This window comes from Erinaceus europaeus, chromosome 3, assembly GCF_950295315.1.
Source record: "Erinaceus europaeus chromosome 3, mEriEur2.1, whole genome shotgun sequence".
NCBI lineage: Eukaryota > Metazoa > Chordata > Mammalia > Eulipotyphla > Erinaceidae > Erinaceus > Erinaceus europaeus.
The window spans coordinates 132363594-132389999 of record NC_080164.1 but is presented as its reverse complement, the minus strand read 5'-3'; the positions used below and the strand labels follow the sequence as shown (position 1 = coordinate 132389999).

Genomic DNA, 26406 nt, shown 5'->3' with positions numbered 1-26406 from the left:
AGCACTCAAGCCTAGGACCAGCATAGAATGTGTTGATGCCCATCACAAATAACTTTTGCAGTAGAAGGGTGCAATATTATCAAGTGAAAGTCACATGAAAGAAATAATGAGACAAAATATGGTGTCCTTAAGAAGGAAAAAGGGGCCGTCAGTAAAGACAGTCCTGAAAAAATTGTCTTCTCTTCCTGTAAGCATTTCCCATCCCTAACCCCACCCCTAGCCCCACCCTAACTCACTATAACCTAAAGCTGAAGCTACAAAGTAGTAGTCTTTCCAAGCTTTCAGTTATCTGGAGTCTGGTAAGTGTTTTCACAATGCAAAAAGCCTAACAGCTTTGCAAAACTTTTCTCTTTCTTTCCCATCCTCTTCTAAAGTCAGTGAAATATGATGAATATAACTCAAGGCAGGATTGAATGATAGATGACTATTTAGGAAAGCTGCAATTCTTTTAAATTAAATTGGTTATAGTGATTCTTAAGAGTGTGAATATCTTAGCAGTAGCAATATACTATTTCTTTAAAATGTGCTACAAAAAAAATCTTGTAAGAAAAAAAATATTCTTAATCATTAAAGAAACCATCCCATCATATTTAAATAAGTGTTTTTAAACAGAATATTCTGAATTCCTTCCATGAGGTGGTTTCTTATAATTCCTTTCAAGATTTGTGCCTGGAATTCATTTTGCTAGTGGGGAGGCACATTTTCTTCTTCAGTCATATTGAGCTCATTGTTATTTTATCATCAAGCTAATTCTAAGAGTCTCTGCACATACAAACGCTTTTTTATTCTAAGAGTCTCTGCATATGGCAGAAGCTTTTTTTAAAATCATCATCTTCTAGTCTCGTGTTACTGTTTCTGATTTGTAGCTGTGTTGCTATGAGCAATATAACCAGGTACCACTCATTACTTTTTCACTATTGAGGAATGATTAACTTTTCTCATTACTTGATTTATTTTTATTTTTCATTTTTATTTATTTTTTGCCTCCAAGGTTATTGCTGGGGCTCAGTGCCTGCACCATGAATCCACCGCTTCTAGAGGCTATTTTCCCCCCTTTTGTTGCCCTTGTTGTTGTAGCCTTGTTGTGGTTATTATTGTTGCTGTTGATGTCTTTCGTTGTTGAACAGGACAGAGAGAAATGGAGAGAGAAGGGGAAGACAGAGATGGGGAGAGAAAGATAGACACCTGCAGACCTGCTTCACCGCCTGTGATGCAACGCCCCTGCAGGTGGGGAACCCGGGGCATGAACCGGGATCCTTAACTAGGGTCTTTGCGCTCTGTGCCACGAGCGCTTAACCCGCTGCGCTACCGCCCGACCCCCTCATTGCTTGATTTGAAGAAAGGGGAAAAGATGTTGTTCTCTCTCTCACTTCCAGAGTGTGTGCTCTCCCTCTCCCTCTCTCTTCCTTGTGGCACATAGGTTTTGCACTCCCCCGCTGACTTTTTCATTTTTCTTTCTTTAGTTTCAGAGAAAGAGATAGAAAGCAAGACACCACAGCACTGCTCCATTACATGTGGAGCTTCACTTAGTACTGTGAAGCTCCTGTGTGGTGTCAGGGCTTTAACTAGAAGTTTTGCACATAACAGGAAAATTGCTCTACTGGATGAGCTATCTCCTAGCTCCCAGGTCACATTCCTTCAAGATGGCTGATTTCAGAAAACTGTAGTTGAGAAGTGTTATTTCTGGCATCCAAATGTCTAATCTAGATACTAAAAAATCATGAGACTTACAACCTCTATATTCATACACTTACTAATTAATTAATTAACTAAGATTAAAAAAAAAAAAAGAGGAATGACCAGCATTTGTGGAATTTAGGTTCCAGTAAAGGCTAGAGATCTGGAAACAACTGACCTTAAACTACAGCCAAAACAACACAGATGTCTTTAGACATCTTAAACTCACTGCATATTTTATGAAGTGCTACTGTCCACCCCAATCCACATATAAATAAGTGTAAAGAAGTTCAGTATAATTGTAATGTTCCTCCATGGATGACCTTTATTTGAGGAGATAGCTAATTTTTTTCAAAATGGTCTGTTTCATAATTTACTATATCTCCCCAGCTTTACTGAGGCTCATCTCCTGGAAGTAAGTAGGGCTAAGAGCATGGGGGTGTACTAGTAATATGCAGAGGAAGCCCTAAGGATTGTAGGGGCAACACCTTGTGCTGTGAGGTGTACTAAGAGATTAGCACTCGCTGCTGCTTTGCAGTTGACCTAGGTTTAACTGAGTGGGCTGCAGGGAATTGAAAATGAAAACATATGGGTATGAATGTGATTACTTTACCTCAGTTCAAACCATGCTCTAGAAGAACACATCTGGAGATTCTGGAAAAACAGTATCTTACCATCAACTGTAGAGGTTGCCATCTTTTTCCTGAATTTAATGTCAGCATTTTAGTGTTTTATGGAGAGTTAACACCCATTTATACTGACTGGGTCATTTGTAAGTAGTTTTATTGCCTTATTCTAAGTAGTGGGTGGTATTTGAGTGGCAATAGATAACACCCAAATTCAACATTATGCAAATTTAGACCATTGGTTTTATGGGTAAAGACCAGCTTTGTGTTAGCCTTCTTTACCTCTACCACCTACCTGTGCAAGTAGTTGACATGGGACAGAATTGGGAGGATCTTACAAACACACACAAAGAGAGTTTAAAATCATTTTTAAAAGTTGACTGTGTACTCCAAAAAGATCAAGTCCCTCAGGTAAGTGATCTTCAGCCCACATGACTAAAAGGCAGGTAAATTCCATTTCAAATTTGAGTTGCAGCAAGATTTGAAATATGGTGCTGTGTTTCAGAGGTCTTCTGTTCCTTTCGTCAAAATATTAAATCTATGACCTGGACAGGATTGTTTTTGTGGATATGACCAAATACCAGAAATGGTGAGCACAGTCAAGCCAAGCCCTCTCAAATCCAGGTGTTTGTCATATTCTCCTTCTGATTTTAGGATACCTCCCTTCCCGCTGAGCTCCAACTGGAGACCAATTTCCAAGAAAAATGTGAAAAGAGAAATAGATACAGATAGGACATGATTCTGGGGGAGCAAGTTGTGCCTAAATCAGGAATTTTATTTTAGCTGACGGTTTCTACATATCTGCATAGAACTGGCATATTCAGAGTAACTCAAAGATTCATTCACTCAAATGTATTTTGACCTTTCATTTTGCAGAAAGAAACTGAGGTGAGCTGGGAGAACTCACACTAATCTTTGCTCCTTTAGACTAAATATAGTCATGGTAGGGTCTCAAGTAACCAGATATTAATTGTTTTTATTTTAATATTTATTTATTCCCTTTTGTTGCCTTTGTTTTTTATTGTTTATTGGTTATTATTGTTGTTGTTATTGATGACATGTTTGTTGGATAGGACTGAGAGAAATGGAGAGAGGAGGGAAAGACAGAGAGGGAGAGAGAAAGACACTTGCAGACCTGCTTCACCGCCTGTGAAGCGACTCCCCTTGCAGGTGGGGAGCTGGGGGCTCGAACCAGGATCCTTGTGCCAGTCTTTGCACTTTGTGCCATGTATGCTTAACCTGTTGTGCTACCGCTCAAATCCCCAGATATTAATTATAAACTAGAATGCAGTGATTAGATATCACTTCTAAAAAAACTGAATGTTTGCTCCCCAGATATAACTAGAAGTAAGGAAAGTTGCCCTCTGTAAATTGTTAGAAAAAATAGTTTTGTTTCACTTGGGGGCATCCTCATTAGAACACAGTCCTGCACACAAATTATTTTTACTAGAATAAATGGAAGGGCATGTGTCAGAGATGTTTTGTATGGTAGCTATGCTAGAGATTGTGTGTGTGTGTGTGTGTGTGTGTGTGTGTGTGTGTGTGTGTGTGTGTGTGTGATTTTAAATTGTCATCATTTATCATTTTGTTTTGGATACTTTTTTTTTTTTTTTTTTTTACCAGAGCACAGCTCAGCTCTGGCATATGGAGGTATAGGGGATTGAACCTGGGACTTGAGAGCCTCAGGCATGAAAATCTCTTTGCATAACCATTATGCTATATCCCCACCCTGGATACATTTTTATTTTTTTTTTAAAGATTTTATTTATTTATTTATGAGAAAGATAGGAGGAGAGAGAAAGAACCAGACATCACTCTGGCACATGTGCTGCCAGGGACCTCATGCTTGAGAGTCCAAAACTTTATCACTTTGCCACCTCCTGGACCACTGGATACATTTTTCAAACTATATATGTTTGGGGTAAAAATCCAGGTAGTTGAAATTTTTATTGGGGTGATAAGAATTGTGTGTTTTATTTATTTATTTACCAGAGCACTGATCTAGCTTATGGTGGTTCAGGGATTTGAACCTGTTACTTTGGATCCTCAGGCATGAGTCTTTTTTCATAACCATTATGCTATCTACCCCACCCTTGTGTTTTATTTTTGTATGAAAGATTTTAATATTCAAAACAGCAATGTGTGAGGCAGTGATGCAGGTGTCTCTCTTTCTCTCTTCCTCTCTATCCAACCCTTCCCTCTAGATTTCTGGCTGTCTCTATCCAATAAATAAATAAAGATTAAAAAAAAAGCAGGGAGTCAGGCGGTAGCGCAGGTGGCACAAAGCTCAAGGACTGGCATAAGGATCCCAGTTTGAGTCCCTGGCTCTCCACCTGCAGGGTTGTCACTTCACAGGCGGTGAAGCAGGTCTGCAGGTGTCCATCTTTCTCTACTTCTCTCTGTCTTCCCCTCCTCTCTCCATTTATCTCTGTCCTATCCAACAATGACGACATCAGTAACAACAACAATAATAGCTACAACAATAAAAAAACTACAAGGGCAACAAAAAGAAAAAAAAAAACAAAACAGCAATGTGGACAGAATTCCTCTAGTACAGTGATTCTCAACCACCAAAACCCCTTAGGACCTCCTACAAAGCATTAAAAATATTAATTTCAAGACCACATTTCTAGTTCCTCCATGATCAGTGAGTAAATCAGAATCAAAATAGAGCCAAGTGGTCGGTATTTTTCAAAGGTCAACTTAATAGTTTTATCAGGTTTCATACGGCACTTTTTTATCTCTAAAACATTAACCAGGAAGTAACATAATTTCAAATTAGACTCCATGAGTCTTTTTTTCTGTTGTTATAGTGGGTATAGTGGGTGAGTTTTGATAACACTTGATAGCAAGTTTTCTAGGTTCTGTGATAAAGGATTTGGGGACTTTGATCAGTCATATAGTTATAAAATACAGTTATAAGCAGTTCATTAATATATACACTAGGTGTACAGTGTACTCTTAAAAAAATTACACCAAAGTAAAAGACTCTGGGGTGGGGGGAGGGGAGAGTATAGGCCCTGGAAAACGATGACAGAGGACCTAGTGGGGGTTGTATTGTTATGTGGAAAACTGAGAAATGTTATGCATGTAAAAACTATTGTATTTATTGTAGACTGTAAAACATTAATCCCCCAATAAAGAAATAAAGAAAATCTATGAGGAAGAGATAGGCTTTCCTGCAGGAATGTTGCTAACTTATTAATTTATTATATATATTTTATTTATTCATTTATTTATCTATTTTACCAGAACACTGTCCAACTCTGACTTATGGTTGAAAGTCTATTTGCGTAACCATTATGTTATCACCTCCACCCTCTAACTCATCTCTGTTTCCAAGTTCTACTCAGTTGTGATGTGATAAATAAACACATAAAAAGCCAAGGAGCAGGAAGAGGTAATCCTTTATTTTTATTTTATTTATTTATTTATTTATTTTTAACCAGAGCACTATTCAGTTCTGGTTTATGGTGGTGCAGGGGATTAAATCTGGGACTTTGGAACCTCAGGTATGAGAGTCTCTACCCTCTGCCCAGAGGTAATCCTTTTTTTTTTTTTCTTTTTTTCCCTATTTATTTGTTTTTAACCAGAGCACTGCTCAGCTTTGGTTTACAGTGGTGCAGGGGATTGAACCTGGGCCTTTGGAGCCTCAGGCATGAGAATCTCTGCTATCTACCCCCACCCTAGGGGTAATTCTTTTACCAAAAAAGGAGAGGGAAGTTTAGGCTCAGAAAAAAGTCCTTCATGACCTCACTTAAGGCAGAAAAACAGGGAATTTTAAATTATTTTAAATGATTTAAAATGAATTTTTTAAAAATATTTATTTATTTATTTATTTCCTTTTTGTTGCCCTTGTTGCTTTTATTGTTGTTGATGTCGCCGTTGCTGGGTAGAACAGAGAGAAATGGAGAGAGGAAGGAAGGACAGAGAGGGGGAGAGAAAGATAGACACCTGCAGACCTGCTTCACCGCCTATAAAGCGAGGACTCCCCTGCAGGTGGGGAGCTGGGGGCTCAAACAAGGATCCTAAGCCCAGTCATTGTGCTTTGCGCCATGTGTGCTTAACCTGCTGCGCTACCGCCCGATTCCCTTAAAATGAATTTTAAATGATACAGGTGACTGGAGCACCAGGAGGGTTAATCAGTAGAACACACTCACCACCATCTATGTGCAATGATTCCAACCACCACATGAATGCCTATAGGAAGGAAGCTTCACGAGTGGTAGAGCACCACTGCAGTGTATGTATCATCCCTTTCTCTCTCTTACCGTGGCTCCTCCTCTAGAGGAAATTAAAATGACTACTAGGAACAGTGGAGTCATGCAGGCATTAGGCCCCAGTGATAATCTTGGTGGCACAAAAATTAATTCAAAAATTAAATAAAATGATAAAGGGGACTAAAATACTTGATCTACATTACTATCATAACTTATGTGCTCTATTCGAAGAATTTTTATTTGGCCTTCTTTTTGAATTTTTTTTTTATTTTCCCTTTATGTTGCCCTTTTTTTTGTTGTTGTAGTTATTATTGTTACTGTTATTGATGTTGTCATTGTTAGGACAGAGAGAAATGGAGAGAGGAGGGGAAGACACAGAGGGGAAGAGAAAGATAGACACCTGCAGACCTGCTGCACTGCCTGTGAAGTGACTCCCCTGCAGGTGGGGATCCTTCTGCTAGTTCTTGAGCTTTGCACCACATGCACTTACCCCGTGCTACCACCTGACTCCCTCTTTGAATTTTTTTAAATAAGTTCTCTCTCTCTCTCTTTTTTAAAATTTTTATTTATTTATTTATTTACTTACTTATTATTGAGGAAGACAGGAGAGAGAGAAGAATCAGACATCACTTTGGTACATGTGCTACTGGGGATTGAACTCAGAACCTCCTGCTTGAGAGTCCAATGCTTTATGCACTGTGGCATCTCCCGGACCACCTTTTGAATTTTTTTTTACTTTATTTTATTTTATTTGATAGGACAGAGAAAAATTGAGAGGGAAGGGAGCTAGACTGGAAAAGAAAGACAGTCTAAGGGGAAGGAAGAGTGTAGACTCTGACTTTAGCTTACCCGAATTTGAACTTGGCAGAACTGCTCAATTTCTCCATCTGCCAGGTTTCAAAATAGAAGAAAATATTGCTATGAGGCCAGAATTTCACCATAATGCATAGAATTGTTTCATACAGAAACAGACAGTAGAAACTCCTCAAGACATTTTTACTTTTCCTTCCTTTATCTATGAGTAAGCCATTGTATGCTCCCAGAGGAAGTGCCCTAGTAAAATTATAGATAAAATCCATCAAATTATTGCTCCATTTGCAGTACTGGCTGGTATCCATCACAGAGAAGGGGCGGGGCGTAGGACTTCCTGCACAACTTCAGAAAGTCCCCTTGCTTTTGCCTCCTCCCCACCACTTCCCATTCCTGTAACTTCGGGGAATAGTCACTTCATCCACACTAGCATTATTTAACAGCAAAGTCATTTCCCTCCTCCTCCAGATAAAATCCAGCAATTCCAGTCCCAGGCATAAATTTAGCAGAAATACACACATCATCCACATAATGGTGTATAACCGAATGTTCGTTGTGGCACTATAAAAGTTTTGATAAAAGTCCCGAAAGAAAGCAATATGGTGGTAGTATGGATAAATAAAATATATTTATATATATGATGAAAAGAGTCAGGAGGGCTTCAGGCTATTGATAGTATTCTAGTTGGTTTTTTAAAAGATTTTATTTATTTATTAGTGAGAAAGATAGGAGAAAGAACCAGACATCACTCTGGTACATGTGCTGCCAGGGGTTGAACTTGGAACCTCGTGCTTGAGAGTCCGATGCCTTATCCACTGCACCACCTCCCAGACCAAGTATTCTAGTTTTTGAGTTAGCTTCCAGTTACAGGAATTGTGACCTTTGTGAAGATTAATCTGTTGCATTCATGATTTATGCTTTTTTTTTTCTTTTTCTTCTTACCTGAGCACTGCTCAGCTGTTTTATGGTGGTGCTAGGAGTTGAACCTGGGACTTTAGTTTCTCAGGCATTAAGTCTCTTTGCTATCTACCCCACCCATGGCTTGTGCTCTTTATTGTGTATCGGTTACATTTCAATGATAAATTGGATTAGCTAATGAGGAAGAAGTCATAGAGCTGGATGAGCTACGGAAGCAAAAAGGGGCAGGTTGAAAACTATAGAGATCAGGAAAGCTGGTTTCAAATCTTCTTCCCCAATACCAAGATTATATATATAGTCTTTGCCCTGAAGCAATTTTTATTTTATATTTTATATCAGCTATGCTTTTGCATGGTGCCAGGAATTGAACCTGAGAATTCTGAACCTCAGATATGACAGTCTTTTGTGTAACTACTATGATGTCTCCCCAGCCCTATATTTTATATCTTATTGTTTGTCAACTGAGTACCAGGTACACTTGTAGGATGCCCTGGCAGCCCATTACTTTGGTCTGCCAGTGTAACAGTCTGTATGCCACCAGGTATGTTCTCCTGCCTTATTGAAAATTATCATTTGCTCTCCCAATTAATAACAGAAGAGAAAGACCTTTAGGTTCTAGTTAAATATTTATCTAAACCTTGTAATTTCAGACATAATTACTGGCACAATCTAGCCATAAATTATACAGCTGTTTCAATACAGATAAACTTTCAACCATAGAGTGAGTCATAATAACAAATAATGAAGGCCCCCTTCTAAAGCAGTTAAAAGTACCTTAGCTTTTATTATTCTGCAGAACTTCCATGTCTCCTTGCTGGTTTTTGGTAGTAATCAATTACAGGAGCTGTGGATATCAAAATAGACAGAATACAACTGGAAGATCAGGATAAGATAGAGAGCTGAGATGACTGATTAGGGAGGACTGAGAAAGAGTAAAATGCCATGTAGACACTGATCCCCAGACCTGGCTGAATCAAAATTACATTGAGAAATTTTTACACACCCAAGGATCACTGTAAGGTACTGTAGCTTGAACTAAGCATTAAATATAGGCCTGTTGTACATCCTGGACCAGGGTGCACTGTAGAAGGTTTGTTTGTTTGTTTGTTTGTTTTGTCAGGCATCTTTCTGGCAACATGGAGGAGAAGGACAGTTGAAGGGGACAGAGGTAGGAAGAGAAATTCCTTGCAACTGGTTAGGGGAAATGTAAGAAAAAAAATTAAGTATTTTGTTTATTTGATTATGAGACAGAGAGAATTACTCTGGCATGTTCAGCACCAGGAATCAAGCTTCAGACCTTCTGCATGCAAGTCCTGCACTTTATCACTATGCCACCACCAGTCACAAGAAGAAAGTTATAGCTTTCACTATTGTGAAGACAAACATTTTCTATTTGAGAATTCTGAATAGGCAGGAGTTCATGAGACTTCACTGATGAAATCTGTTACCACTTTGTTGAGAGCATGATTTCTTTCTGATTTTGCAAACAATGGGCTATTGTGTGAGACTTCAAGTCTCTGTTTTTCAGATACTGACCTTCCTAAAGGAAGTTAACAAACCTAACACCTCTCATAAAACTTTGACTATTAAGACATCAATACTAATTACATAGTGAATGTTGACATTTGTTATAATCATATGTTTTATGACCCAAATTATGGGAGAATAAAGAACTTTTACCTCACAGAGTTCTGTGGAACAACTGTGATAACATCTGTGGAATAGTTTTGTAAAAATTACTATTTTTTAAAGACGTATTTATTTTATTTATTTATTATTGGGTGGGGACAGAGAAAAATTGAGTGGGGACAGGGAGATAGAGAGGGAAGGAAACAGACACCTGCAGTCCTGCTTCACCACTCCTGAAGCTTTCCTTCTGCAGGTGAGGACCAGGGACTTGAGCCCAGGTCCTTGTGCACTGTAATGTATGCAATTAACCAGGTGCACCACCACCTGGCCCTGAAATATTACTATTTTAAAAAAAATAATCATGAGGATTATTTTAAAGATTTGTTTATGAAAAAGAAAAGAGAATCAGAGCCTCACTTTGGCACATGTGATGCTTGGGATCGAATTCGGGACCTCATTCATTCTGTAGGTAAAATTAAGGAGGATGAGTGAAAAGGACAAACAAAACAAAGAAATCTTTAGGTTGTCCCAGGTTCAGTCTCCTGAACCACCAACAGTCAGGGCTAAGAGAAGTTCTAGTCAAAAAAATTTAAATTTGAGAAAGAAGCCCTCACTGCCTTTATGTTTTAAATTTCCAAATAGACTCAACCATCTAGTGGTCTGGGAGGTGGTACAACGGATAAAGCATTAGACTCTCAAGCATGAGGTCCCAGTTCAATCCCCAGCAGCACATGTACCAGAGTGATGTCTGGTTCTTTCTTTCTCTCCTCCTATCTATCTCATTAGTAAGTAAATATTTTTTTCTCTTTTTTTTTTAATTTATTTATTTTCCCTTTTGTTGCCCTTGTTTTTTTATTGTTGTTGTTGTTATTGATGTTGTCATTGTTGGATAAGACAGAGAGAAATGGAGTGAGGAGGGGGAGAGAAAGACACCTGCAAGACCTGTGAAGTGACTCCCCTGCAGGTGGGGATCCGGGGGCTCAAACCCAGATCCCTATGCCGGTCCTTGCGCTTTGCGCCACCTGCGCTTAACCTGCTGCACCACCGCCCGACTCCCTAATAAAATATTTTTTAAAAATAAAAAGAAAGAAAGAACCATCTGGAAATATTATTCATAGATAGCTGAATGTTTGTTACCATACCAGCTCAGGAGAAGAGTCTATAGCCAATCAGTAGAACAAAATATTTACTCCTTAGAGGGTTTTGTTTTCACAGGCAGTGCCATTTTGAACTTCATCTGAAAAATGAATCCAGTCGTTACACAGCCAGGCTTTGGTGGAGGTGGTGCCATGGTCAGTGACTGGCAAACCGGAACCTTTGACTGCTGCAGTGATATGGGAGTTTGTAAGTATACGTTTCTTTCTCTTTGATCATGATAATGCAGATTACCAACAAATAAAAGTCATTCATTTGAATAAATAAATTAATTTGTGGTCCAGGAGGTGGCGCAGTGGATAAAACATCAGACTCTGAAGCATGAGGTCCTGAGTTCAATCCCTGGCAGCACATGTACCAGAGTAATGTCTGGTTCTTTCTTTCTCTCTCTCTCTCTCCTTCTCTCTTCATGAATAAATAAATAAAATCTTTTTTTTTTTTTAAATTAATTTAAGAAGAAAAAGAGGGGTTGGGGTGACAGCATAATGGCTATGCAAAAAGATTTCCTGGGGTTTCGTTTATCTAAGAAAAAAGAGGAATAAAGGAAAGACACTTGGGAGTAGTAATAAGTGTAAAGGTAAACTAGAAAGGAAGTGAAGGCAGGACCATTGAAAAAAATGGGGAAAAATATATAGAGGGAGATACAGAAAGATAGTTATAGAAGATAGATATAGAAAGATAGTTATATCAGAGACCTTGGGAGAACTACTGGGATTTCCAATGGAGAAGATGGGAGACATAACATTGATGGAATTAATTATTAATTACAATTTTGTAAATCAATATTAAATCACTAATAAAATTAAATTTAACTTAATTTAAAAAGAAAAAAAAGTCATTCATTTCACCTCTTGAGGAATTTCATGCTATACTCTCTTTACTTTTTTTTTTTTTAAACCAGAGCACTGCTCAGCTCTGGCTTGCAGTTGGTGCAGGAGATTGAACCTGGGACTCTGGAGCCTCAGGCGTGAGAACCTGTTTGCATAACCATTATGCTATTTTCCCCTGCCTTTATGCTATACTCTCTAACTCAGACAACACAACCTAAAAGCCAAAGGGCAGGTTTCAATTCTGGATATGTTTATCTCCTATGTTCATTTTATACATAAAGAAGTCTTTACTAATTTTGAAACAGGACACAAATGAAAAACAGATAACACATTTAAAAAAAATTAGCTTTCCAAGTTACATTTTCAAATTCTCATGAAATTTTGTAAAATTTTAAAAAATAATTCCTCATTCTCACACATCAGAGTTCAGATTCCCCTACCCAAAGGAACAAATTCTCACATGTACTTTCCAGGCTGGCAATAGTGTCACTATTTTCTGTTTTGCGCTTTTTCCAGCCTAGTTCATTTATTTATGTTACCTGTTTGCCCATGTCCTGAGGGAGCATCTGTTTGAACATGGGATGATTTTGTGGACACCACGGTGCATTTGACTGACCTCTCTTTGTGTTTCTACCCTGTGTCCAGGCCTCTGTGGAACCTTCTTTCCTCTGTGCCTCTCATGTCAGATCGCCTCTGAAATGAATGAGTGCTGCCTGTGTGGAGGCAGCGTGGCCATGAGGACCATGTACCGGACCCGATACAATATCCCGGTGAGTCACTGTGTCTTGTGATGTCTCCTGGAAACCTAAGTGTCCCTCAAGCTTCCCTCAACCCCATTGGCATGCATTAAATCCCCCTCATGACACCCCCTCTCCCTGATCTTTTCTCCCTTGCTCTCGTAATGTTTTAAGTTGCTTATAGAAAGCATGTGGCTACACTTTAGGATATAACATTTAAAAATATCTTTTATTAATCCAACCAATGTGTCTCTAAATTGTTAGGGTAAATTGATGAAGATTAGAGTCTAGTGGGAACCCATCACCCCTCCATGCCTTGCTCAGCTCTGATTTATAGTGGTATGGAGTGAGGGTGGGCAATTAAATGGGAGCCTTTGGAGCTTCAGGCATGAGAATTTCTTTGCATAACCATTATGTGACCTGCTCTGCTCCTGAATAATATTCTTTATGTGAAAAGAATATCCATCTGGGATCATACATTGCATTCAGTTGCCCACCTCTGTTTTCTCAGTATTGTCTTTGTATAAACGCTAGTTAATTATACTACAGACTATTCCTTAATTGATTTGTCAAATGTTTACTCCTGATTAAACTTAGGTTACACTAGAACTCCAAAGAAGAGATGTTATATTTGCTCTTCTTCATATCATGGGGCACATGACATCAACCTATTAGACCATAGGTAATAGTAACTATAATTACTTGAGTAAGATAGGGGTACCCATATTCTTTATTACAAAAATTGCTATTTCCCTTTTACAATAAGAATCCTGTAGGAGGCATAAACATCTTTTTTAAAGATTTCATTTAATTTATTTATTATTGGATAGAGAGAAATTAAGAGGGAAAGAGACAAAGAGAGATACCTGCGACCCTCCTTCACTACTTGTGAAGATTTCCCCCTGCAGGTGAGGACTAGGGGCTTGAATCGGTCCTTGCACACTGTTAGGTGTGGACTCAACCAGGTGTGCCACTGCCTGGCCCCAAAATCTTGTTTCTCATCAAACTTTCAGTCATTAGTTCTAACATCCTTTGAAGATCCTTGCTGGCAAGAATTATTATTATCACATTTGCCAGTGGTAGAACTTACACTATAATGGAAGGTGGTAAGCATGATATAACTAAGTAAAAGCATAGTATATAGCATAATAAGTGCTACAGAGAAAAATTAATTGAGGAAGAATAAAGAATACTAATGACTTCTAATTTTAAATAGGATTACCATGCAAGAGCTTAGCCAAAAAAAAAATAATAATAAAATAGATAAGGTAGGACCATCTCCAGGACCATCTGGAGAAGGTCCTGGCAGAAAAGTGACTAAAGTTAAGATTTTTGAAATGCAGTTTACCTAGAACATTCCAGAAAAAGAAAGTGGTCAGAGAGGAGACTAAGGAATAAGGAGAAGAAGAGAAGGTATAATAGAAGATGATAATAGAACATTAACAAGAGTTAAATGTTCTATAGTGTTTTAGCAAACCTTTATAAGAACATTAGCTTTGGTCTGGGGACACAACATAATGGTTATACAAAAGACTTTCATGCCTGAGGCTCCCAGATCACAAATTCAATGCCCAGCACCACCATAAGCCAGAGCTGGTCAATTTTATGGTGTGTACCTCTTGCTCTCATAAATTTTAAAAAATATATTTTAATAGGTGAATTTAAAAAAAAGCACCAGCTTTAACTATAAGTAAATTGGAATTCATCAAAATATGTTAAACAGTAGTCTGGGAGGTGGCACAGTGGATAAAGCATTGGACTCTCAAGCATGAAGTCCTGAGTTCAGTCCCTGGCAGCACATGCACCAGAGTGATGTCTGGTTCTTTCTCTCTCTCCTCTTATCTTTCTCATTAATAAATAAATAAAATTATTTAAAAATGTGTTAAACAAAAAAGTGAGGTCATAGATTCTTATTTCTGACAGTTTAGCCCCTGCCCATGTGACTTGGAGCAAATCATTAATCTCCCTAAACCTCCACTCCCTCACTAATAAAATAGTAATAATGGCACTGCCCCTTGGATTGTATAATAAGAATCAGGTGAGATAAAAATAAAGGAACCTGACACTTAATAAATGCTCGATAAATAACTCTCATTTTAATTTTTATTCTTAGTGCAGAAAATGACTCAGCTCAGCTCTTTTTCTCAGCACAGGGTCCTGTCTTCAGTGTTTGCTCTTGTGTGCTCACTCAGCACTCTTACAGCTTTCACTCATACAACTCATAACACACAGGGCTTCTTCACTTTGTGACAGGACTGGGAACCTTTGGAAATTGCACACAAAGTATCATTAGTGTATTTTGTGGAGGGTGTGAGAATGAATTTGTCAGAGTGCTCCATAAACACAACAGGGCATCAAAGAAGAGGTAGTTGGTTGTATTCTGGAAATAAAGAACTGTCTCTGATACATGATTTGTCAGCACCACTTTTCTCAGCTATCATAAGGAAGTTGTATAAATGGCTTAATTTTTTAAAATCTTCTCCAGGGCTTCACTACTCCAGGTTGACATTTTCCAAGAAAGACATAGAGACAGAAAGACAGAAACCATAACACTAAAGATTCCTTCAGTGTAGTAGGGGCTGAACTTGGTGCAAATGCTTGCTTCTTTTCTTTTTTTTCCCAGGGTTACTGCTAGAGCTAGATGTCTCAATGCCAATACTAGGAATATACTAGTCTTAGTGGCTACTTTTTCCTGTTTTCTTTTTCCCTTCTATTTTATTCAATAAGACAGAGAGAAATTGAGAGGGGAGGACAATATAGAGAGGGAGAGAGAAAGACACCTGCAGACCTGCTTCAAAGCTTATGAAGTGTCGCCACTTCAAGTGGAGATCAGGAGCTCTTATCTGGGGCCTTGCACTGGTCCTTGCACATAGTACTATGTGCGTTTAACCAGGTGCACCACCAACTGGTCCCTTCTTTCTTCCTTTCTCCCTCTCTTCCTTCTTCCTTTCCTTTCTCCTTCTCTTTCTCCTTCTCCTTCTCCTCCTCCTCCTTCTTTTTACGAGAGTACTGCTCAGCTCTTTCGTATGGTGGTGCTGGAGATTGAACCTCAGAATTCAAAGTCTCAAACATAAAAGTATTTTTTTGCATAACCATTATGCAACTCTCCATCCGTGTGCAAATGCTTTCTAAGACAGAGCCAGGATTCATTGGTAAGGCACACTAAGCTGGCATACACTATATAAGCAGGCAGATATCTAAAAATGGACAGTATACCTCTATCCTCCTTCTTTAGAAGAGACTGCTCCAATGACTAATTTTCCCCAGCCTGATTTGTGTAATGCAGGCTTTGTGCTTTGTTTCCCCTTTTACTTCTTTTTTTTTCCCCTTTTACTTCTATGCAAACTTTATGACCCTGCTACAGAGCCTTTGATCTACTCCTCCCTTTCTGAACGCAGTCAAGTAAGTATCCCCTCTGCCAGGCACAGCCTCTACAGAATAAAAGGAAAAAGAAAAAATACAATCAAGGATAGAATGCCTATAACTACATGCTAGGATATATATATATTTTAAATCTTTACTTGAATTTACACGGTAGTCTATGACTTTAAGCAGTAGATTTCTTTTATTATTATTATTATCATCTATTTATTTATTTATTGGATAAAGACAGCCAGAAATGAGAGGGAAAGAGGTGATAGAGAGGGAGAGACAAAGTAGGCCAGAGGTAGGCAATTCAGTGGGTTAAGCACACATGGTGTCAAGTGTAAGGATCCTCATTCAAGCCCCTGGCTTCCCACCTGCAGGGGGGTTGTTTCACAAGCGTGAAGCAGGTCTGTAGTTGTCTATCTTTTTCTCCCTGTCTGTTTCTTCCCCTCTCTCCCAATTTCTCTCCGTCCTGTCCAACAACAAGGGCAACAAAAATGGGGGGAGGAGAAGTGACCTCCAGGAATAGTGCAGGCACCGCCCCAGCAATAACCCTGGAGGCAAAAAAAAAAAAAAAAAAAAAAAAGAGGGAGAGGGAGAGGGAGAGAAACACCTATAGCACTGCTTCACCACTCACGAAGCTTCCCTCTGCAGACAGGTAAACTGGGGGTTCCATCCCATTCTTGTACACTGTAACATGTGCTCTCAAGGGTGCACCGCCATGGGCCCCACCTGACCCCCATGCTAGGATATTCCAAAAAATTAAATAAAAATAATTTTAAAAGCCCTTACTTTCTTGTTTACACTTGCAAACTTGTTGTGACTCAAGTGTTTTTTTTTTTTTTTTTCAAAATATAAATTATTTATTTGGTCACAAAATCTGGGATGTGACCTTAAACTAAGATGACACAGGAAAGGAAGCAGGGGTAGCAGCAGGGGTCCAACCACTGCTTGGCCTCCTGCCACCCCTGCCAGCACTGGCAAGGCAGGGTCATGGCCAAGGGCAGAGTTGACTCTCCTTCGACCTTCTCTCTCCTGCTCTGGGAGGATCCCCACTGGGACCTGGTCGAGGACAGCAGGTCAAGTTCTTTCTCAGGATCACTATGCTGGCCTGAGGTCTGTCAGAACAGGCAGCTGGCAGAGGTGGAGTCCAGGTGGGGGTCAGAGAGACCCACAGAATTCCTCATCTCCTCCATATCCGGAGGCATTTGTCCTTCCCACCACTTGCCACTCTTTGGCCATCTGGACTCCAGTCGACAGCATATACCTCGTCTGCATGGCCTGGAAGGTCTGTTGCCAGCTTCTGGGCCTTCACATCCCACACCTTCAGTGTGCTGTCACTGCTGCCACTGACCAAGAGCCGGCTGTCGGCTGACCAGGCAATCTAGTACACAGCAGCCACGTGCCCATGCAGGGAAGTCAGGTACTTGCCTGTCTTGCCATCCCACAGTTTGACGGATTTGTCAAAGGAGGCACTGGCGATGATGCGTGAGTCAGGGGAGAAGAGCACCTGGTTGATGAGGGCCTGGTGTCCTGTCATCCTTGCGAGGGGCTTCTTGTCCTCTGCTGGACTCAAGTGTTTTTATCTCTACTGTGCTGAAATGGAAAGCAAGAATGAGACAAGTCTAGGCTCCCATCAATGCTAGAACTGGGACTCAAGTTTACTATAACTCCAAAGCTCTGGTTTTCTCCACTTTGCTACCTGACTTTTCTAAGTAGATGTATATTCTCCTATGTACCTTTGTTCATTTATTGTATTCACTCAGTCACTAATTCTATAAATAGTATTTGCAATGAAATTTTAATTCTATAATTTTTTTTTTCAAATAAAGTAGAAAGAGAGACAGTTTCAGCCTCAGTCATGCAAATCCTATGCTCCACCAGCTGAGCTATTTCCTCAGCTGACCAAACAAGCCTTAACAATTTCCAAACAAGTGAACAGAAGTTTTTAACTAGAGTGAATGTAAACTCTATATTTGACCCCCATTCCCTGAGGCTCTGCTCCAGTCCAGACATGTCTAACCCTTACTAAGCTCAGTTAATGTCTTTCTCTCACTGAAAACAGTCTTTTTTCTCTATATTCTTTATGGCTATGTTATGAAATAGACATAGAAACACCATGTGTTTTCTATGGGTCTCCCTAGGTTTCTCAGGGCACAGTCTGGGAGAAAGCACAATGGCCAAAGCACTGAGTTTTCAGACATGAGCTCTCAAGTTTGATCCCCCAGCAACACATGTGCCAGAGTGATGCTCTGATTCTCTCTCTTTCCTGCTCCTCCTCTTTCTCTCAACAATAAATAAATAAATATATTTTCTTTGTTTCTTTCTTTTTCTTTTTTGTTTTCTTTCCCTCCCGGGTTATTGCTGGGGTTTGGTGCCTGCACTATAAATCCACTGCTCCTGAAGCTATTTTTTTCCCTTTTGTTGCCCTTGTTGATTATCATTGTTGTTGTTATTATTGTTGTTATTATTGCTGTTGTTGTTGTTGGATAGGACAGAGAGAAATCGAGCGAAGAGGGAAAGAAAGAGAGAGAGAAAGATAAACACCTGCAAACCTGCTTTACTGCTTGGGAAGCGACCCCCCTGCAGATGGGGAGCCCGGAGCTTGAACAAGCCGGTCCTTGCGCTTTTATGAGCTTAACCTGCTGTGCTACCACCCGCCCCCCATAAATATACTTTCTAAATGACCTATCTGTAGTATGATAGATACAGACCTGATGGAACACAAGAGGAAACAGATCCTGATAGAATGAGAATACTGTCTTCTTTGTAGTACATCAAATATATTCAATAAATGCTTGCTTAATGAATGTTTAAAAGTTAAAAGAACAGAAGGTGAAAAATGAATTAAACAATGAGGGGAGGGCAGGAGAGATAGCATGACCATTATGCTAAGAGGCTTGAGGCTCCAAAGTCCCAGGTTCAGTCCCCTGCACCACCATAAGCCAGAGCCAAGCAGTGCTCTGGTGTAAAAAAAAAAAGGGAGGGGGAACAGTAGCATGAAGAAAGTTTCAAGAGATTTCGATAATTTACCCTGGAAAAGAGGAAACTAGGAGACTGTTATCTTTAAGCTGAATATTCATTCTCCTGATGAGCCTAACAATCTTAGAAGATTTTCGCGTTGTCATCTGTCAGTTCTATGGCCTGCATGCTTACTTTGGTAGATCAAAATCAAAAATCATTCTAGCAATGGAAAAAAAAGTCCTGCAAATTAAAACACTCATAATTTCATAATTTAAGACCATATAACCTTTATTTACTGAAATTTATCTCTTCCTCACAATGAAAATTTTAAAATATTTATAATTTTTATTCGTGATTTAATATTGATTCACAAAATTATAAGATAACAAGGGCATAATTCCACACCTTTCCCACCACCAGAGTACTCTGTTCCCATTTCCTCCACTGGAAACTCCACTAGTTCTCCCAAAAATTAAAAATATTTTAATCAAGACACACACCATCATAAAACAGAGCAGTCAGGCTAGTAATCCCTTGGGCACCCAACACTTCCAGCTTAAAGCATGTGTTCTTTTCAAGGACGTCTCTACCAGAGGGTCACTGAAGACTCAACTGCACTCTACTACGGAAAAGGCCTCCAAAATAATACAAAGCAGCCCATTCCATGACTTTTCCAAACACTATCTATTGTCTTCTTTCCCCATAATTTATCTATATCTCTCCCTCCCACTGGAGAAAACTGAGAGATGTCAATGAAAATAGTTACAGGGGTAGAAAGTGGGGCCTGGTCAGTACTACTTAGGAGCCATAAGGAAATGGGTGCATTGAACAGCTGACTTTAAAGGTAATTTCCCCCACCTTCAACAGAAGATAGAGGACTGGGGCAATAGGCATATCGTACAGATCAGTAACCAGAGTTGAAACTGAGATGGTGTGATACTGTGGGAGGGACACCAGTCTCGGCCAGGCCACTGATGTGTGATGTGATCTCAGTAAGCCGTTTAGCTTCACTGCATCATTAAAAAAAAAAAAAGTGTCAAACTATTATTATGATAAACAGGTAACATAAAAGATGCATTATATGCAGGTTTAGAAAGCTATAAAATGGGAGTCAGGCGGTAGCTCAGAGAGTTAAGCGCACGTGTCGCTAAATGCAAGGACCGGCGTTAAGGATTCCAGTTCGAGCCCCCGGCTCCCCACCTGCAGGAGAGTCGCTTCACAGGTGGTGAAGCAGGACTGCAGGTGTCTATCTTTCTCTCCCCCTCTCTGTCTTCCCCTCCCCTCTCCATTTCTTTCTGTCCTATCCAACAACGATGACATCAATAATAACTACAACAATAAAACAACAAGGGCAACAAAAGGGAATAAATACATAAATAAATAAACATTTAAAAAAAGAAAGCTATAAAATGGGGTAGGGGTAGATAGCATAATTTTTATGCAAAAAGATTCTGATACCTGAGGCACTGAAGTCCTAGGTTCAATCCCCTGCACCACCATAATAAGCCAGAGCTGAAAAGTGCTCTGGTAAAATAAAAAGTTAATATATATATATATATATATATATATATATATATATATATATATATATATGGAGAGAGAGAGAGAGAGAGTCAGGCAGTAGTGCAGCAAGTTAAGCGTACATGGCGCAAAGCACAAGGACCAGTGTAAGGATCCTGGTTTGAGCCCCGGCTCCCCACCTGCAGGGGAGTTGCTTTATAGGCGGTGAAGCAGGTCTGCAGGTGTCTATATTTCTCTCCCCCTCTCCGTCTTCCCCTCCCCTCTCCATTTCTCTCTGTCCCATCTAACAACGACGACATCAATAACAACAACAATAATAACTACAACAAGGGCAACAAAAGGAAAAATAAAATAAATAAATATAAAAAATTTAAATAAATAAATAATAAAAATAAATAAATAATGAGTGGTCCGGGAGGCTGCGCAGTGGATAAAGCATTAGACTCTAATGCTTGAAGTCCTGAGTTCAAACCCTGGCAGCACATGTACAGAGTGATGTCTGGTTCTTTCTCTCTCTATTCCTGTCTTTCTCATTAATAAATAAATAAAACCTTTAAAAAATTTTTTTTAAATAAACTAAAAGAAAGCAAGAAAAGGGGCCAGATGATGACGCACCTGTTACAATGCATAAGAACCCAGGTTCAAGCCCCCTGTCCCCACCTGCAGGGAGGAAGCTTCATGAGTGGTGAAGCAGGGCTGCAGGTGTCTGTCTCTCTCCCTCTCTATCCCCCTTCCTCTCAATATCTGGCTGTCTCTATCCAATAAATAAATAAAGATTAAAATTTTTTAAAAAGTTATAAAATGGTAGAGAATTGTGTGGCTATTACACCATGACTCAATTCTTGTTATTTTATTTTTTCTCCACAGGGATCTATTTGCAATGACTTCATGATGCTGGCATGTTTCCCTAGCTGCGCCCTCTGTCAACTCAAGCGAGATATTAACCGAAGAAAAGCAATGAATGCTTTATAAAAAGAGCTTGGTAAGTTGGTAGGAATATTTTTATTTATGATATCAAAACAAATTCTCAGTGGCATCTGTTATTTCCTTGGCACTCATTCACAAATACACAACATATCCCTTAACAAATACACAACGTATCCCTTAACAAACGGAGGATACGAGTGAGGGTAGATAGTAGAATAGTTATGCAAAGAGACTCTCATGCCTGAGGCTCTCAAGTTCCAGATTCAATCCCCCACACCATAAGCCAGAGCAATGCTCTGGTAAAATAAATAAATTAAATAATAAGTAATTAAAATAAATATTTTTAAAAGGAGGATAGGTTTTTAATTAATAGCCTTACATGAACATTGGTAGTCAACTTCCCAGAGCCTGTGTTGAAAGAGCAAAGTTTAGCTGGATAGGGAAGAATTCTGTGATTTGTAGTGCATGTACTTAACCACGTGCACCACCACCTGGCACCCAAATACTGTGATTCGTGAGGATGTCTGCCACAGGTGGAGATTCTTTCTTTCTTTTTTTTATAAAGGTATTTTATTTAGCAGCCCAGGAGGTGGTGCAGCAGACAAATCATTGAATTCTCTCCTTTATTAAAATGTTCATATTATATCAACAGAGATATTTATTTATTTATTTATTTATTTATTTATTTATTTATTTTTGAGAGAAAGAGAGAGACAGAGAAACACCAGAGCATTGCTTAACTCTGGCTTATAGTGGTGCAGGGAATTGAACCAGGGACTTCAGAACTTCAGGCATGAGAGTCTGTTTGCATAATCATTATGCTATCTCCCCCACCCCCACAGAAGGAGTTTCCATGTAATAAACCAAACACATTTCAGCCTTGTCTACCATACCTATACCCTCACTTAAGGCGGTTGGGACATGCATATGATCAGACTTAAGTTTCTCTAAGCTTTAATCTAAGGTTTAACCAGTTATAATACTGTACTAAGTGTGGCTTTGTAAAGTGTCTAGTTATATGTTCTTGTCAAGACGTCAATACTAAAGCGCTAATTCAGCAACTAGGGAGATAAATCAGAACTTGTACATCTAAAGCTCCCATTTCAATCCTTGACACCCCTCTAGTGGTATGCTATTTCACATGCAACTAATAAAATAATTCACTCTCGGGAGTTGGGCAGTTAAGCGCAAGTGGAGCAAAACCAGGGACCTGTGTGAGGACCCTGGTTCGAGCCCCCGGCTCCCCACCTGCAGGGGAGTTGCTTCACAAGCGGTGAAGCAGGCCTGCAGGTGTCTTTCTCTCCCACTCTCTGTCTCCCCTCCTCTCTCGATCTCTCTGTCCATCCAACAATGGCGACATCAATAACAACAAGAATAACTACAACAACAATAAAACAACAAGGGCAACAAAGAGTAAATAAATAAATATCTTTTAAAAAATTCACTCTGGGGGGGGGTCGGGCGGTGGCGCAGTGGGTTAAGCGCATGTGGCGCAAAGCGCAGGGACCGGCGTAAGGATCCCAGTTCGAGCCCCCGGCTCCCCACCTGCAGGGGAGTCGCTTCACAGGCGGTGAAGCAGGTCTGCAGGTGTCTATCTTTCTCTCCCCTTCTCTGTCTTCCCCTCCTCTCTCCATTTCTCTCTGTCCTATCCAACAACGAATTGTGTCAACAAGGGCAATAATAATAACCACAACGAAGCTACAACAAGGGCAACAAAAGGGGGGGAAAAAATGGCCTCCAGGAGCGGTGGATTCATGGTGCAGGCACCGAGCCCAGCAATAACCCTGGAGGAGGAAAAAAAAAAAAAATTCACTCTCGGAAAAAAAAAGTGGATGTTATTGATATTTATAGCTTCTTATAAATTATATGAACAATTCACCTAGTTTCCCAAAGCCCCACTGTAAATAAGAGTTAGTCTTTTGAGTGACTATACTACAGAAGTTGTGCTCTATTCATTTACCAGATTTGCCAAGCTCTCCCAACTACATATTGAATCTCCCAGTCCTTTCTTCTTCTCTCTAGTAAGAGAGAAATGGATGACTCAGTCCTGTCTTTCAGTTTCTTACTACTACTCCCCATAGAATTTGTAATTAAGGTTTAATTTTGATTTGACAGTGGAAAAGCTCTTTCTCCCAAGAGGGTTTGAGAGTGTTTGGCTAGTCTGTGTTTATTAATTTCTACTTCTTCTTTTTTTTTTTTCTGATTTCTACAGATGTAAGCACACTGTGGTAAAGGAAAGATGGAATGGAATTCTGCATCTATTCTGTATTTCAATTACTCATCCTCAAATTCTAGAAGCTAGCTCAATAATCAAATGCTTTCAAATGATGTACAAACATTTTTAATTTCTGGGACTCTTGAAGGATGTGCACTTCCAATGATGTTCTCTGAAATGACTGCAATTGAAAGTATATCTCCAACTATTTCTATGCTTTTAAATTGTTGCTTTGTGGAAGTTTTAATATCTTTTTGAATGAACACAAAGTTGTCAAAATATTAAAGGTGAATGATGAGCACATGGAAAGATTATTCTGTTTTAGTCTCTATATGTTTGTAGATGTCCAAAAAAAAAAAAAAAGTTAAATGTTCTCAAAGGCCAGAGAAACAGCTCAATAGCTAGGGTGCATGTCTTTCCCACATTCAGATTCTGGTATCACATAGCAGTGTCATGGGCCCTGGGCAAGTTCCCATGTTATTGTGTCTCTCCCTCTCTCTTAGTTTCTCCATCTGAATGAAGAAGTGACCCAGAGTGGTAAAATCATACATATACGAGATCCCAGTTCCACATAGAGAAACAAAGTGATTAAGTAATGAGGTATTTTCAAGGGAATGCACTTTTTATTTTCTATTTTCTCTCTTCAGAAAGCTAGATGAGGTTGTCAGGCGGTGGCACAGCCGGTTAAGCACATGTGGCACAAAGTGCAAGGGCTAGTGTAAGGATCCCGGTTCGAGCCCCCCTGCTCCCCACCTACAGGGGAGTCACTCCACAAGTGGTGAAGCAGGTCTGCAAGTGTCTGTCTTTCTCTCTGTCTTCCCCTCCTCTCTCTATTTCTGTCTGTCCTATCCAACAACAACAACATCAATAACCACAACAATGTTAAACAAGGGAAAATAACTTAAAAATTTATAATATAAAAAAAAGAAAGAAAGAAAGCTAGATTGGGGGGTCAAGTGCTGGTGCACCCGGTTGAGCACATATGTTACAATGCGCAAGAACCTGGGTTCAAGCCCCAGGTCCCCACCTATAGGGAGAAAGCTTCACAAGTGGTGAAGCAAGGTTGCAGGTGTCTCTCTGTCTCTCCCTCTCTATCTGCCCCATTCCCTCTCGATTTCTGACTGTCTCTACGCAATAAATAAATAAAGATAATTTTAAAAAGAAAGAAAGCTAGATGGCGTTCTGCACCATGCTTTGCCCCAGCTCAGTCTAACAGGGCCTTTATAGATGGTTTTCTATAAAACAATGGAGATTGTTTCAAAAGCAAGGAAAGATGTCCTGAAGACACACTGGCATTAGAAGCAATAACTGAAAGAGATAATATATTTTTAGAGAAGGGAATGGGGCGGTAGCGCAGCAGATTAAGCGCGTCCAGGTTCGAGCCCCCGGCTCCCCACCTGCAAGGGAGTCACTTCACAAGCAGTGAAGCAAGTCTGCAGGTGTCTATCTTTCACTCCCCCTCTCTGTCTTCCCCTCCTCGCTTCAATAACAACAACAATAATAACTACAACAATAAAAAAGGGCAACAAAAGAGAATAAATAAATATTTTTAAAAAGCGATTTTTGGAGAAAAAATAATAACTAATGCTTGAGAAAACACAGGTAGAAGCTGAACTGGAGTTGGTGTATTGCACCAAAGTAAAAGACTCTGGGGTGGGTTTGGGGGGGGGGGAGAGAGTACAGGCCCTGGAAAAATATGACAGAGGACCTAGTGGGGGTTGTATTGTTATGCGGAAAACTGAGAAATGTTATGCATGTACAAACTATTGTATTTACTGTCGACTGTAAAACATTAATCCCCCAATAAAGAGGGGGAAAAAATAACAACTAATGAAAAAGCAGTGAGCTGAGAAGGTAGCAAATGAAGAGCTTAAATTTAAAACTACTCCTGGAAAGTACTGGTTAAAGCCCACACCTATGGACATCTAATCTTTGACAAGGGGGCCCAAAGGATTAAATGGAAAAAGGAGGCTCTTTTCAATAAATGGTGCTGGGAAAACTGGGTTGTAACATGCAGAAGAATGAAATTGAACCACTTTATCTCACCAGAAACAAAAATCAACTCCAAATGGATCAAAGACCTAGATGTCAGACCAGAAACAATCAAATACCTAGAGGAAAACATTGGTAAGACAGTTTCCCACCTACACCTCAAGGAGATCTTTGATGAATCAAACCCGGTTGCAAGGAAGACTAAAGCAGAAACAAACCAATGGGACTACATCAAATTAAAAAGCTTCTGCACATCCAAAGAAACTATTAACAAACAAAGAGACCCCTCACAGAATAGGAGAAGATCTTCACATGCCATACATCAGACAAGAAACTAATCACCAAAATATATAAAGAGCTCAGCAAACTTAGCACCAAAAAAGCAAATGACCCCATCCAAAAATGGGCAGAGGATATGAACAAAACATTCACCTCAGAGGAGATCCAAAAGGCTAACAAACATATGAAAAACTGCTCTAGGTCACTGATTGTCAGAGAAATGCAAATTAAGACAACACTAAGATACCACCTCACTCCTGTAAGAATGGTATACGTCAAAAAGGACAGCAGCAACAAATGCTGGAGAGGTTGTGGGGACAGAGGAACCCTTTTACATTGCTGGTGGGAATGTAAATTGGTCCAGCCTCTATGGAGAGCAGTCTGGAAAACTCTTCCATATGATCCAGCAATTCCTCTCCTGGGGTTATACCCCAAGGACTCCATAACACCCAACCAAAAAGAGGTGTGTACTCCTATGTTCATAGCAGCACAATTCATAATAGCTAAAACCTGGAAGCAACCCAAGTGCCCAACAACAGA

General features: G+C 39.6%; 1 protein-coding gene and 1 pseudogene across 2 annotated transcripts; one reads left to right on the top strand and one right to left on the bottom strand.

Annotated features, from left to right (window-relative positions):
• Window positions 1–225: 225 nt before the first annotated feature.
• On the top strand, window positions 226–23906 carry LOC103109427 (placenta-specific gene 8 protein-like). Of its 2 annotated transcripts, none has more exons than XM_007518483.3 (5): window positions 226–299; window positions 11096–11224; window positions 12511–12635; window positions 21321–21435; window positions 23593–23906. In XM_007518483.3, exons 2-4 carry the CDS (start codon window positions 11125–11127, stop codon window positions 21423–21425), a joined length of 330 nt encoding a protein of 109 aa, XP_007518545.1. In that variant the 5' UTR covers window positions 226–299; window positions 11096–11124; the 3' UTR covers window positions 21426–21435; window positions 23593–23906. The 2 variants fall into 2 exon arrangements, with proteins under 2 accessions (XP_007518545.1, XP_060044607.1); XM_060188624.1 differs by lacking the exon at window positions 226–299 and adding an exon at window positions 6882–6965.
• LOC103109443 (notchless protein homolog 1-like) lies at window positions 16812–19150 on the bottom strand (annotated as a pseudogene).
• Window positions 23907–26406: the final 2500 nt, after the last annotated feature.

Excerpts from the sequence above, each read along its gene's own strand:
- LOC103109427 (XM_007518483.3), top strand. The coding sequence starts at position 11,125 with ATGAATCCAGTCGTTACACAGCCAGGCTTTGGTGGAGGTGGTGCCATG. Across the intron at positions 11,225-12,510 it reads CTGCAGTGATATGGGAGTTT|GCCTCTGTGGAACCTTCTTT; the intron begins GTAAGTATACGT and ends CCCTGTGTCCAG. Across the intron at positions 12,636-21,320 it reads GGACCCGATACAATATCCCG|GGATCTATTTGCAATGACTT; the intron begins GTGAGTCACTGT and ends TTTTCTCCACAG.